Here is a 14389-nt window from a genome sequence, read left to right as displayed (position 1 = left end):
GCAGGGCCTGCGGGGCCGCAGACGGGGCTGGCCTCTGCGTCAGGCCCGCTGACGTTACTGTAGCCGTTCTCCTTGTGCGGCTGACGAGCTGAAAGCCGGGCCCGGTGACTGACACTGCACAGGAGCCCGCGAGACGCGTGCAGTGGCTCTGACCTCAGTGGCGCCAGGTCCACCTCAGCTAGAGCAGGGGAGCTGTACCGAGTGGCCAGCATCTCGTGGTTAAGGCAACACGGTAGTTAAGGTGGAGCGAAGGTGCCAGAACAAAGATCTCTCCTTGCTTCTCTGTGGGAACTTAAGAATTTGTCTGCAGTTTGGCTTAAATGCGGGTCTTTGCCACCCACACCCAGTGTCTCCGCTCTTCCCGTTCCTGGTGGCCCTGGCCCCCAGTGGTCCCTGGCCCTCCTGGAGCACAGATTGCCGCGTGGCCCCGGTCTCTTGTAGCTGGCAAGCGCACAGATGAAGCAGTTGCAGCCGAACGCCGTGTTTTTGCGCAGGGACTGCTTCGCAGGCGGCGTGCCCCTGCGTGAGCCGAGGTGCAGCCCTGCCAGCCGCAGGCCCCACCACGGCGTGGGTGGAGCGCCCCAGAGCACAGGCCTGAGGCCCTGCGGAGTCAAAAGATCGGGTGGTGGGAGGCGGGGGGCAGTTGGCCCATTCTTCTGTTTTTACCCGAACCTCAGTCTGAACAGGGCCACGTCCTCCTTCGGGGAAAGAGGCAGCATGACCCTGGGTCCCTGCTTCTCACACCCAGTGCCCGTCCTGTGCCCTCAGCTTGCAGCCCTGTATGCACACCTTCTGCGCTGCCTGCTACTCGGGCTGGATGGAGCGCTCTGCCCTGTGCCCCACCTGCCGCTGTCCAGTGGAGCGGATCTGTAAAAACCACATCCTCAACAACCTGGTGGAGGCGTATCTGCTGCAGCACCCAGACAAGAGGCGCAGCGAGGAGGACATGCGCAGCATGGCCGCCAGGAACAGGATCACGCAGGACATGCTGCAGCCCAAGGTCAGGAGGGCCTTCTCCGACGAGGAGGGGAGCTCCGAGGACCTGCTGGAGCTGTCGGACGTGGACAGCGAGTCCTCGGATGTCAGGTGAGCCTCGTGGGGGCAGGGCGGGCGGGGCGGGTCTGACCGCTCCCCAGGACCTGCTGGTCTGGGCCGCTGCTGAGGTGGGACGCTGTGGCCCAGGTGACTGTGGTGAGGCTTGCTCACAGCCCTGCCTCCTGCGACAGCCCCTTTTTTTTGTATATGTGGAATATTTATTATTTTGTTGCTTATCTGTATATTTTTTCTAGTTTATTATGATATAACTAAGATACCGCACTATGTAAGTTCAGGGTGGACAGCATAATGCTTTGGCTTAATTACTGTGAGAGGATCGCCACAGTAAGTGACACCCTTTTGTTTGCTGAGTCATCATCAAGTGCCTTGATTCACAGGCTGAGACAGACTCTGCAGAAGCGCACTCACTCTCTGTAGCTTGTCTAGTGATCATACGTCCTGCGCCGTAAGTTGCCGTATGTATCATCTGTTAGGATGTTATTGTAGAAAAGCCACAGTCACCTGGCAGAGGGTGCAATCCTAGGAGACTTTTTTTTTTTTTTTTTTCCGGTACGCAGGCCTCTCACTGCTATGGCCTCTCCCATTGCGGAGCACAGGCTCCGGACGCGCAGGCTCAGCGGCCATGGCTCATGGGCCCAGCCACTCCGCGGCATGTGGGATCTTCCCGGACCGGGGCACGAACCCGTGTCCCCTGCATCGGCGGGCGGACTCTCAACCACTGCGCCACCAGGGAAGCCCTAGGAGACCTTATTTTATCTGCTGTAGAATGTTGGGGTTTTTTTCATAAATTTATTTATTTTATTTATTTTTTGGCTGCGTTGGGTCTTCGTTGCTGCACCCAGGCATTCTCTAGTTGTGGTGAGCTGGGGCTACTCTTCGTTGCAGTATGCGGGTATCTCATTGAGGTGGCTTCTCTTGTTGCGGAGCCCAGGCTCTAGGCCCACGGGTTCAGTAGTTGTGGCTCACAGGCTCTAGAGCACAGGCTCAGTAGTTGTGGCGCACGGGCTCAGTAGTTGTGGCTTGAGGGCTGTAGAGCGCAGGCTCAGTAGTTGTGGCACATGGCCTCAGTAGTTGTGGCTTGCAGGCTCTAGAGCGCAGGCTTCAGTAGTTGTGGCACGCAGGCTCAGTAGTTGTGGCTTGCGGGCTCTAGAGCACAGGCTCAGTAGTTGTGGCGCACGGGCTTAGTTGCTCCATGGCATGTGGGATCTTCCCAGACCAGGGCTCGAACCCATGTCCCCTGCATTGGCAGGCGGATTCTTAACCACTGCGCCACCAGGGAAGCCCTCTGCTGTAGAATGTTGATGTTTCCTGACTTGGAAGTCCAGGGTATGAATTTTTGTGTTGAGGCCATAAAATTTAAAAAGACAAAACCGCTCCCCCCCTCCTCAGTTTATTATCTTTGTTTCTTTCCCCCAAACTTAGCACATAATGGTCAAGCAAAAAGAAAACCAAAAATCACTTTTGGTTTGTGTGAACATTTTATTACGTATTCATCTGGCCATACATATGTGTAGTCATACATACTTATCTTTTTACCGTTTATTCTTTGTAATATTTTGAATTCCAAACAAAGCTGCAGTGCATGGCCTGCATTTACAGTTCAGTGCACATGTCCAGTCATTTCTTGGAGATAACTACATGGAAGTAGTATGCTCAGGTCAGGAGTCTCACTGAGGGGACGCCTTGCTGGACTTCTGGCATCTGTCATGAAATGCCTGTCAGAGAGTCCTGGTGTTGGTGCCCCACAGGGTATGCAGAGGGACAGCAGTGATCCCTGCGACACTCAGAGTAATGGGACAAACAGGTATCTTATTCCCATTTATATGTTTTTCTTACATATGAGGCTGAATGTCTTCAGTGTTTCTGCATTTTCTAGTCAGGTCTCGCCTATCCTTCCCATTGGTGGCAGGCTTGGGCAGGCGTCCTCTGACTGAGATGAGGGGAGAGTCCGTGCATGCCTTTCCTGCAGATTCTGTTTTACCGTCTGCAGATTTGAAAGCTCAGCTGAAGTGCATACAGCTGGGTGAAAGCCCCTGCTGACAGCGGCATCCAGCCCTGGCGTGTTCTGCTCAGATTTTAACAAAAGGAAGGGTGTGCACTGGGCGGGCATCAAACCTGTGAGAGCGCGTCCTGCCCAGTGTGGGGACAGGGTGGCTTTGCCCCCAGGGATGGCTCAGTGGGGCGAGGGGCAGGGAGAAGACATCTCAGTATCCCAGGAGTGGCCGAGGGCTCTGGGAACGTGCGGGAAGGGGGGCTGGGAGGTGGCGGGGAGGAGAGCCTGCCGACTGCTGCTGTGCAGGATGTGCGCCGAGCCATCCTTCCCTTTTGCACACACTGGGTGCAGCACCTGGTGCAGAGCTGAGGTGCAGGCAGGACAAGGCCGGTGAGCGGGGATCTGGGTCTTGTCCCGTCACCAGGGCTGGGCCGTCGTTGCCACCACCCTTACACACGGCCAGAGCAGGTGTCTCCTCTTTCCTCCAAGCTCCGGGTTTTCTTCCCTTGCAGTCAGCCGTACATCGTGTGCAGACAGTGCCCCGAGTACCGCAGGCAGGCGGGGCGGCCCCTTCCCTGCCCAGGGCCCGGCAGTGAGCCAGGGGCACCGCAGGCCCCTGGGGATGCACCATCGACGTCTGCCAGCATCACGACAGGTGAGACAGCCACACCTTCCGTGCTGTCCCAACCATTCGGGAAGCGGGTGGCACTTCTGCTGGCTCCTCTCTGCTCGAATGGCTCGTTGCTTCTCATAACCTGTTTGGAGCTAAGAAACCAGATAATTAACTTCATTTGTGGGCCTCGCCTCCTGGACACACCCGGGGATTCAGTCCTGATTCTAACACTTACCCCCCACCCCGCTCAGCCCACTACCTCAGGGCAGTCGGCATCCCCCGTGGTGCTCACACCAAAGCCAAAAGGACCATCACACACAGGCCCCTCCAGTGAGGGACTGGCCTCTTTCCAGCAACAGGACATGATGTTACCAGAGCCGCCCTGAGCTATCTGTTCGATGCCCGTTTCAGTGGGCAGGTCCCCAGGTGCCATCAAGAAAGGGAAGGTGGACACGTGGACTGTGGTTTGTGGTCCTGCGTTGTAGGGCCTGGCCTCTCTGCCACCGTCAGCCTGAGCCTGTCAAGAGGCCACTGACCTAAGGATTGCGACCCAGAGCCACGTTCTTAACCATCTTCCACGATGCTGTGCCATGGCTCTTGGGGGCTTCCTTGTAGGCCCCTCAGGTAGGGATGGCTGGGGCAGCGTGTGGAAGGCCCCACTGGGACAGTACTGCAGTGTGCACAGGCAGAGCCTCGTGCGGTGCGTGAGTGACGGGGGGCCGGGCCACGTGGACACAGCTCCTGGTCCAGGGTCAGCCAGCAGGGACTAGAGAAATCGCTTTACTGTTCTCTGGGCTGCCCTTCCTTTATGGGAAATGGTAAAAAACCTTCATGTGATCTTTGAAATCTTGCTACAACTACTGAACCAGGAGATAACTTCGATCATTTTTCAATCTATTTAAACTTCTTAGTTTGAGCGGTAGACCGTCACTTGGCTGTAGGAAAATAGGCCTGAGTTCTGTCCGGGTTTTCTTGTAGGTCTGTGTCCTTGTGCATACCTTACAGCTGCCCCTCTAGGTGCGGTCTGAGCCGCTCTTGCTGCCCGTGTGCTGGCGGCACCAGCCTGAGCGTCCTATCTGTTCCACAGCCCAGGACTACGTGTGTGCCCTGCAAGGAAGCCACGCCATATGCACCTGCTGCTTCCAGCCCATGCCCGACCGGAGGGCGGAGCGCGAGCGGGACCCCCGCATCGCCCCCCAGCAGTGTGAGTGAGGGTGTGGGTGTGCGCCGTCTCCCCGGCGCCCCTCCCCACCTCGGAGCCGCTCCTGTGTGTCCTTCCAGCTCAGGTTTCAAGAGTGTCGTGGACTTCTCTGTGTGGTGTGAAGTAGGGGCGCAGCTCTGTTTCCACCTGCGTCGTCAGGTGTCTCTGCGGGACCACGTTGAATAATCTATCTTTTCCCACCGGTTGATAACCCCGCCCCCGTCATACACTAAGTTTACACACATGGGGTGCTCTCTTTCTGGATCTTGTATCTGACGTGTGTCCCCACAGTAGTTCTCCAATGTGTCATTTTATTCTATTCTATTCCATTCTATTCTGTTTACTGTGTGGCTTTCTGGACCTCAGATCCCTGACTAGGGATTGAACCCGGGTCCAAGGTGTCACTTTAAAGTCTAACGGATTAACTATATGGTGCTTTAATTTACAGTCTTTGGATCACTATGAAAATCGAGCTTGTCATTTATTTACCAGTCCCTTGAACCTTCTCCTCGCTGGATGGCGTGACCGGTGCTTGTGCTCTGTGTCCGCAGGTGCCATCTGCCTGCAGCCCTTCTGCCACCTGTACTGGGGCTGCGCCCGGACCGGCTGCCTCGGCTGCCTGGCCCCGTTCTGCGGTAATGCCGGCCCTGCCGTCGATCGCCGCCACCTTCCCCTGTTCTCTCGTGCACTTGAGGCCAGTGCTGGGCTGGCTGTGTGCCCGAGGAGGGAGAGGCCACATTGGTCACCATGAGTTGGCCCCTTTCCCTGGTGGTCTGCGTAGGTTTGCGAGCGTCAGTGAGGGGGATGCTGAGTCATGCACAAGGACCACCCCCACTGAAAAATCGTATCCGGACTTCACGACCCCAGACCAGGGGCTGCACAGACTGGCTGTTTCTGGGGGGAGTGGAATGGAAGTCCTTTTACTTTTTCTCTGTTTGAAGTTGTATTTTGTCATGGAACTTTTTATTCTTTGTAGACTCCATAATGAAGGAAATTTGGTTATCTTAACTGTTGGGTGAACGGTGCTTTCGTAAAGTGTGTATGAAACAGATAACACTGCTTCCCTCCGTCCTGACAGAACTCAACCTGGGCGACCGGTGTCTGGACGGGGTGCTGAGCAACAACAACTACGAGTCGGACGTCCTGAAGGTACAGGCGCGGCGAGGCCAGCGGGAGGCCTTCCAGGACCCGCCAGTGACCTCATGACTCTGCACTTCTGACTAGTGCTGCCACTGTATCTGCTTATCCCTATATTCCCCCCAAATAGGTGTTCCTTCCCACCCGCCACACAGGAAGCCACAGGAATTGTGTCCCACAGTTCCAGCTCCTGCTCGGCCTGCGCGGAGTGGGGCAGGGCGCGGCCGGCCCTCGGGTGGAACCAGGACTGCCCCTCGCTCTCTTCCCACATTGCAGGGGGCAGCCGGCTTTTAGAACTTCAGTGCTTAACGTGCACATCAGTCCCTTGCCAGGAGCCTTGCCTTCACCTGGATCATGTGCGGCATCGGCCGCAGGGTGAATGGCAGGCACCTCAGCACGGCGGTACTCAGGCTAGATGTCCACAGGGCACTTTCTTGTAGGTTTGCACAGAAGGAGCCAAGCAGCTCCACGTGTCTTGAGGGCAGAGCACAGATCCAGACCCTGGCTTCCTTGTCATGTGGTCATGGGCCTGTTCTGCACTGTGGCCACTCCGGCCAAGGTTAGGTGTCTCGCTGCTCCTGTGCTAGGAATGTCTTTGCAGAATTTCAGAGAGAGTGTGGTACCTCTTACGCTCGAGGTTGTAAAGCTAGCCTGCCTTTTGAGACTCAGAAGAAGCACCTTGGACAAAAATCTTGTGCAGTAGTGTGTGGATGTGATACCACGTCTGTCCCAGGCCTCCTGGTCCGCGAGGCTACCTGGGCCGTCTGGGCTGTGGTCCTGGAAGCAGGCCCCCTAACTGCACGCAGTGCTCGCCCTCTGCAAGTGCCCACCACGTTTAGGTGCTTGGCTTTACCCATCTTCCAGGGCCTTTTATGAAATGTCAATCCTTTTTGCCATTTTAGTGTTTCTTTCTCCAAGCTTGTGTTTCTTCTCTTGCCTGTTTCCCTGTTACAGAATTATCTGGCCACCAGGGGTTTGACGTGGAAAAACATGTTGACTGAGAGCCTCGGGGCTCTACAGAGGGGAGCGTTCCTGCTGTCTGGTAAGCCTCGTTGTGCCTGCTCTCCTGCACCGACAGTGGTGCTTTCCAGGGCAGCTCTGCCTCTGGTGAACCAGCCACATCCGCCAGGCCGCATGCTGGCAGTACTGCTTGTCGGCTTTCCCTCGCTCACACCTGCGACCTCCACCCACCCTGGCAGACACACACAAAGGTCCTGCTACTCTTGGGTTTCTTTTTTTATGTTGGGTTTGAGTCGACATGACATATTCTGGAACCTTTTCTCGCACAGGGGAGGGAAGGGGCACAGCTGGAGAGGTGTTGGCCCTACCGCTTGTCAGCGTTGACATCCTGGGGCTGGTTGTTCCCAAACCCTCGCGGTCCTTGGTGCCTGTCCCTCAGTGCGTGGGTGACTCAGTGAAGGCTCGCCCCCTCTCCCAGGGATACCCAGTGCATTGTGAAGTGTGAATTTTTGTCACTAAGGGAGGGTGCAGAAAAATCAGCAAGTGATTTTTTTTTTTCCTAAGACATGAATTATTATGAAAGACTTGAGAGGTTTGCTGGGAACCCTTCTAAGCTGTTTTTGGACACATTCTAGTGAATGTCTTGGGTTTTCTCTGCTGTGACGGCTCTGTGTGGTTGTGTCTTAAGTCCTTATGCTTTTTAATGGCTATTTTTATAAGAATGACGTGGTTCACAAAGAAAATGTAAGTGGTACAAGGAAGTCTGAAGGATAAAGTGAAAATCATTAGAAATCCCACCGCCTAAAAATATACCCAGTGATAATACTTTCACGATCACCCTTCTAAGTACACGTAGCCATGTGTGTGTATAATTTGTATGAATGAAATCCTATCAGATGTGCTTTTAATAAGCTATTCACTCACCAGTATATCTTGGACCCTTCCTATGTCACTGAAGATCTATACCGTGATTGTTAGTTAGCATCCTGATACCATCGTTCGTGTAGCCAGTTCGTTAGCAAAGAATATCTCAGTTGTTTCCAGCTTTTCACTGTGTGAAACAATACTGAAGCTGCCAAGCATGCAGTCCTGTAGGTTTAACAGTTGTACCCTTAGGATAATAAACAGGGCTGCTGGAGGCACGGTTGAGGTGTGCCTGGGGCCTGAGGGCCAGCATCCCCTGAGCCCATCAGCTGCGTGTTTGCCTTCGAGGCCTTGTAAATATGAAAGAGGCAAATGGTGAGGTATCATTGTTTTATCTGCCATATTTGATTATTAATGAAATTGAAGATCTTTTTGTTTTACGGGCCATTTGCTTGTCTGTGTCCTTGGTCCATATTTATGTTAGGCTATTTGAACTTGGGAGGTATGGATTTGTGTGATATCTTTGTTAATTAAGGGTACAACACATTGTCATTTGTGCTGAAAATACGTTCTCTGCTATTTCATTAGTATTTCATTTTTGTTGTACGTGTTTCCATTGTGATATTTAAACTGTAGGCAGTCACATTTACAAATCCTTTCCTCTGTGCTGTTCGGTTTTCATGTTGTAGTTGGAAATAGCTCAAGAGAAGAACATTCATTCCTCTTAGTACTTTTCTAGATTTTTTTGAATATTTGAATTTTTAATCCAGGTGGAATTATTTTGCCATAAGGAAGTAAGTTGGTATCTAGGTTGGTTTTGTTCTCGTGTTCCAAACGTCCAGCCCTTTGTCTCTGGCCAGTCTGTGGATCATGCACTGGTCCCCCAGCAGTTTGCAAGGCCGCGTCTATTTTGCCGCCGTGCTTGTAAGAGGCTGTGTTCCTTCTAGATTACAGAATCACCGGGAACACCGTGCTGTGCTACTGCTGTGGCCTGCGGAGCTTCCGCGAGCTGACCTACCAGTATCGGCAGAACATCCCTGCTTCTGAGCTGCCGGGTAAGGAGACCCCTGCCCCTACCCGCACCTGGCCCACTGCTCAGTTCTCTTTGCATTGGCTCCTACTCTTCTTTGCAATAGCTAGATAGCCTGTGTGGGCCTTTGCTCTGTGTTCTTAGCGGACGTCTGCGTCAGCCAGGGACACGGGCGGGTCTCAGGGCCGTCCCTGCCTGGTGCCTGCTCAGGCTCTGGGTCTCTGAAGCAGGTTGCTAAAAGAAGATGCCCAAAAAACGTCCTGTGGGCAACCGGAGTCATCTCATTTCTAACCTGGGTTTTCAGTTGAACCTTTTTTTCCATTCCTGGAGAACAGTGCAAGGAAACGAGCTGTGAAGTGTGACGAAGCGCTGTGCGTTTGAGCTGCAGTGTCTCTTTGGCCTTGGCTTAAATTCACTAGGCTGAGTCTGTGAGTGTGGTGTGTGTGTCACACGTGTTCACTTTTTTCTCTCCCTAGTGGCCGTAACGTCCCGTCCTGATTGCTACTGGGGCCGCAACTGCCGCACTCAGGTGAAGGCCCACCACGCAATGTGAGTGCGGCACGGGGGCGGGGGCCGGGCCGGGGCTGAAGGAGTCCCCTGCAGAGAGGCAAACCCACGCTTTCCCTACAGGAAGGTGCTCTTCTTTAAGCGTTTTGGCCAAGTTGATATCGCAGCTTTTAGGGATGTGCGTGAACTAGTCAGCTCTCTACTTATAAACTAATTTAGTTGTCATGCTTTTATAAAGTCACATAGTATATATCAATAAAAAATTATCACTTAGACACTCTGCTTTTCTGTTATCTCATTTCATGAAACATTGGCATACAAACGTTCACCTCCCGTTCCACCTCTATGTGTCCAGCGCACAGGCGGCCATCCCCAGCCCGCACGTTCAAGGTTTAGCACTTTCCGAATCCGTGGCTGAGGTCACTGAGAACTCCCATCCCGAGCCACGCCACCGTGCACCTGGGTCTACCTTTGGTGCCGTGATGGCTCGCAGGCTCTCGCTGGGAGTGTCCCATGGGGTCTTTAGAGGCTGTTCACGTTGACGTGCACGCTGCCACGCACGGTGGCCCATGGGAGCAGGCTCGCCTACGCTTTCAAACCGTAAGGGAAGCAATCACATAAATGAGTCCTGAGGATGGATGCTGTGTGGGGCAACTGTAACCCCAAACAGCCCCTTGAGGCTCAAGCGGAAGTACTTGAGAGAGCGCCCCTGGCTTAGGAGTCATCATGAGGGCTCCGGAAAGGCGGCTGCCTCTGAGGGAGCGATTTGGCGGAATAAAAGGCTTGCTTTGTATGCGAGCATTAACTGTGTGGAAGAGACCATTTTATTCTAAGAAAAGAGATTTCAGCAGTAACAGGCTAACCTTTCTCAGTAAACACTTGGGTCAGGGCAGCAAAGATACAGTCGTCTTCTTGGAGAGGAGGTGGCGTCAGCCCCGCCAGGTCACCCGCAGTGCCTTGGGGATGCTTTGAGTCTCTGGGAATTACCTAAATGTTCCACTTACATTTTAAAATTTAAAAAAGGAGAAAAGAGGCTGGGTTTGGGGCTAGTTTCTTTGATGGTATGAGAGACAAGCCCTTGCGAACCCCCAAGCACAGGGTTGCTTCTCCTGTAGCTCCCCCAGGTGCAATTCAGAATTCCTTTGTTGAACGTGTCTCTGATGCCCTCTTGTGTATTTCACCGTTGTCTCCCTGCAGGAAATTCAATCACATCTGTGAACAGACGAGGTTCAAGAACTAAACATCCAGGGAGACAGCACAATGGCTTGGGAGTATTGCCGGTCAATGACAGTGTCTCAGAAAATACTGAATACAGACGCTTTAAGAGCATTTCACAGTGCCCCTCAGGGGACGCCGGGGGTCTCTGCTTCGGGCACTCTGGTGCGACCTTTCTCTTGTGGAGTGAGACCCTCTCGGCCAGAACCCCTACCAGTGGCGCCCAGAGCCCTGGGCCAGAGCAGGAGCTGTCGGCCGTCCCCTCCTGTTGAAGACGACCACGAGGTTTGCTCTCTGTACCTTTCGCACAGCCACGGTCAAAGCAGACGTCTCTCTTCAAGAAAAGTGCCCTGGGAGAAGAAGGGGAATTTGTCAGAAATGCTGTGCTGTTTGAGGGAAGGGAACAAAGTTTCCAGCTGGGGCGCACACAGTGGCTGACCTGTGCACTTTCATAGGTTTGGTGCTCATCTCCTAATAAGGCTTAAATATCGCAAACTGTAGCACAAATGATATAACTTATAATTTACAAGTTGACTAAAATGGGAGATAGTATGATATTTGAAAGAATAAGCATATGTTTCTGTTTATAAAAGAAAAATCATCAGACGTCCAGGGACCCCAGCTCCAAGGGCATGATTGGGTCACTGCCACGCCAGGCTCCTCAGCACAACTGCAGCCCTGCCAACCTGTCCCGCCTTCTTCACTCCTCCCCTGCGGCCGGGGCCGGGGTGGCCCAGGGACCTGGGGTGCAGGTCGTCTCTGGTGGTGCCCCGGCCTGCCAGTAGCAGCTTCTTCCCACCGAGAGCTTCCACAAGTCCTTGCCCTTTCCGCCTGCTATGGGTTTGCCGTGTCATCTGGAATAATACTTGAAATTTTATTGTTTAAAAAAAAAAAGTTTTTTATCAGTTGTTGAAATCACCCGTTAACGTTTGTTTGCAAAATTGTACCTTTTTTGCTTCTTCTCAGGAATACGATTTTCAACTTTGTGTTGCTCTTGATACAGACTCTGAGAAGCAGCGCTCCGTGGAAGAAGGCCTCCTTCCTGCGTTCTAATAAACAAGCCGTGTCTGTTTCTCTCCCCGGCACGTTCGTTCGTGTGCTGGTTGTGATGTGCTCCCTCCTGTCACGGTGGGACCGGCTGCAGGCGTCACTGGTTACCTGCTGACTAACAAAGAGTCCACCCGGGGGCTCTACTTGGATTAGCCTCGCAGGCCCTGCAGGCGCGTGTGACCTGGGGTCAGGGCCCGGGTCTGAGCATTTGGGAAAAGGCACGGGTTCCCCTGGATCCGCCAACCCCGACTTGGTCCCAGGTTGAAGGCACGGCTTTGTGTCTAAGCCCCGGCCTGGCTCGTGTGGGCATGAAGCTGCCCTCCACGCTTAGGACCTTGACTCATTACCCCCTTCACTTCTGACCCTGACCCCTCCCTCAAACTAAGAACAGAGACGCAGGCCCCGTAGCAGATGTAGCAGCTTTCTTGGCCAAGGCTTAAACACGCAGCCTTCCGTGGGCTACGCCGGATCCGTCAGCAAAGGGCAGGGCATGCACCGCGTCAGACTGCTGGTCCACGGTGCCGGCCCGACTGCAGTGGAACTTGGATTCCCCACTTCTGACAAGCACACCGGGGTCAGAACGGAGCTTGTCAGCTCTGACCTGAGGCAGGAGCCCAGGCCGGGGTGGTGGTTCTCCAGGCTTGCTGACAAGCTGTTTTACAGGGCGCACCGTGCGGTGTTTCTGCGACTTTTCTCTACTTCCTGTTCCGTGACACACACACCCCCGCCCCCTGCCGCATCCAGCCCACAGCGGGTTGGAGCCTGCTGTGTGCTCGTGTCCTGGTGGCTCAGCTCGTGCCCAATGACTCCTGTGTGCTTGTGGCCGGCTCCTTGGGCCCACCCCGCGTCCTTGTACAGCCTTGCTCAGCCCACCCCCAGACTCGTGTCCCTCTTGGGCTCCTGGTGCCCCTGTCAGATGGGCTGGCCCTGCCTGCGCTTCCCATCTGCTGGGCATCCTCCAGGGGCTGCACACTTGCCCTTCCTGTCCTGTGGGTTCAAGCTCCCAGGCAACCACCTGGAGTCCTCTTCGGGCCAGCCTCTGTCAGCGCTCCTGGTGTGACCAAGGACCCAGCAGGTCATCTTAAATACCTCATAGCTAACAGGATTGGAATCACAGGCCCAGATCTGAGAGCCCCAGCATGACATCGGCGGATCTTGCCCCAGGGAAGTGCCCAAACAGAGAGAGTGGATTCTGAGCCAGGCCTCTATCAGTGGGGGCCCTGCAGCCAGACCAGTCTTCATGCAGCCAGCAGAGAAGACGCCCAGGAAAGCTGAGGTTCTGAATCAGGATTGCTGCTGCAGAGGGCACCAGCAGCCCAGCACCAAGCAGCTGACCTGTGCTCTGGAGGAAGGAAGAGAAAATGGGGGATGGATGGGGTTTGAAAGTCCAGAGTGAGCCTGACTTCCAGCGCGGCTGGATGCGAGACCCTTCTCTTCCTGTGTGTGGTGGACTCTTCCCAGACCTCAGCTTTCCTCCAAGCTGACACAGGTGAACTGGTGGCCTCCCCACCAGTTTGAACAGAAGCCTGTCCCTGACCCCAAAGCTGATAAGCAGCCAGACCCAAGCCTCTCACCGCCTTCTAGCCTCCAGCACCCCGTAAGCAGGTGGGGCTGGGGGAAGGCAGGCTCCAGTGTCACCAGCAAAAAAGCAGACTGACTGCTGGGCCAGGCAGCCCGCTAGAGCTCAGCCCATCCCAGGCCTGACGCTGACGGGAACCGTGCTGCTGGGTCTCGGTTACTCCCCCTGGAAGTGCCGGCCTGCAGTGGCATTCGTAGCTCCCTGCAGAATTAAGTCCGAGGCCCTCAGCACACAGGGCTGCCACCCAGTTCGGCCTCTGGCTCTGTCTCCTCATTCCCACCCCTTCCCGGCCCCTCTGAGATGGAAGCCATGAAGTACGCACTGTGAGGGTGTTGAGGACCCCCCAGTCGAGCCGTCCAGCGCTCCCTTGGGTGTGCCACGTGCTGGTTCATTTCTCTGTTGCAAATGGACGTTCTTGCCATCCTGTCCCTCGGGACGCTGGCAAAGCAAATGCAGCAGAGATGAGCTGTGCGCGTGCCTTCCCACTCTCAGCCTCTGCCCTGGGCCCCAGTGGAGCTGGGAAGTTGGAGGGAGGCCCAGCCCCGTGGATCTGCCAGCTGAAAGTCCTGACCTGCAGAAGGACCTCGTGGCCAGCTCCCAGGGGACAACTGTCACCATCTCAGGAATGACTCCCACTGGTAACTGAAACACAGCCCTTCAGAAAATTGTATAAACTTGGAATTCTCAAGTTATGATTAAACAAAGGTAATAAGCACTCAGGACTCAGCCCTTCTTGATAAACGTGTGCATCTGGCTGTTTCCTCTGCTCCCGAGGGCGTCTACGACTGTACCTGTAGGTTCTCTGCGGTGCTGCCTTTGATCGGTCTGTGGACCTCACTGTTGGTAGCTTGAAACTGGCCCCACTAGGAGTATTTACACCATGGAAATGGGTAATTGCTGCAAATCAGGGTCATTTTGTTGTTTTCTGGAGAGAAGGTTGTTAAACACCAGCATGCCACTGCCCCCAACCAGTATAATCGTGAGAAGTAATAGTTGTTTGAAGCCACTGCGGTTTGGGTTGGCTTGTTACATAGGAATGAATGGTGCTACCACGGCCCACAAAGGCCCAGCACTGGGTGGCCCCCTCCCCTCCCTCAGCAAACCTCCCCAGGGTCTTCCGCAGCTAGACCCAAACCTGGGCCCTCGCCCGGGCTGCCTGGCGATGTCTCCTCCCCACTCAGGGC

General features: G+C 54.5%; 1 protein-coding gene across 2 annotated transcripts in view; it reads left to right on the top strand.

The window, feature by feature from the left end:
• The window catches only part of CHFR (checkpoint with forkhead and ring finger domains), a 22385-nt gene extending 10731 nt beyond the window's left edge, over positions 1-11654 (top strand). Inside the window, exons 9-17 of one of the 2 annotated variants that reach the window (XM_029223227.1) lie at positions 769-1086; positions 3562-3704; positions 4750-4866; positions 5415-5498; positions 5942-6012; positions 6955-7042; positions 8772-8879; positions 9331-9383; positions 10559-11654. In XM_029223227.1, the coding sequence (XP_029079060.1) occupies positions 769-1086; positions 3562-3704; positions 4750-4866; positions 5415-5498; positions 5942-6012; positions 6955-7042; positions 8772-8879; positions 9331-9383; positions 10559-10579 (1003 nt within the window). In that variant the 3' untranslated portion in view covers positions 10580-11654. Of the gene's footprint in view, positions 1-768; positions 1087-3561; positions 3705-4749; positions 4867-5414; positions 5499-5941; positions 6013-6954; positions 7043-8771; positions 8880-9330; positions 9404-10558 lie in introns of both variants that reach the window. The other variant, XM_029223224.1, reaches the window with a different exon arrangement.
• The last annotated feature ends 2735 nt before the right edge of the window (positions 11655-14389 follow it).

The sequence above is a fragment of the Monodon monoceros genome, unplaced genomic scaffold (genome assembly GCF_005190385.1).
Source record: "Monodon monoceros isolate NGI ecotype Baffin Bay Population unplaced genomic scaffold, NGI_Narwhal_1 Super_Scaffold_1, whole genome shotgun sequence".
Lineage (NCBI taxonomy): Eukaryota > Metazoa > Chordata > Mammalia > Artiodactyla > Monodontidae > Monodon > Monodon monoceros.
The sequence above is the reverse complement of the archived record's forward strand: the minus strand, read 5'-3'. Positions and strand labels throughout refer to the sequence as shown.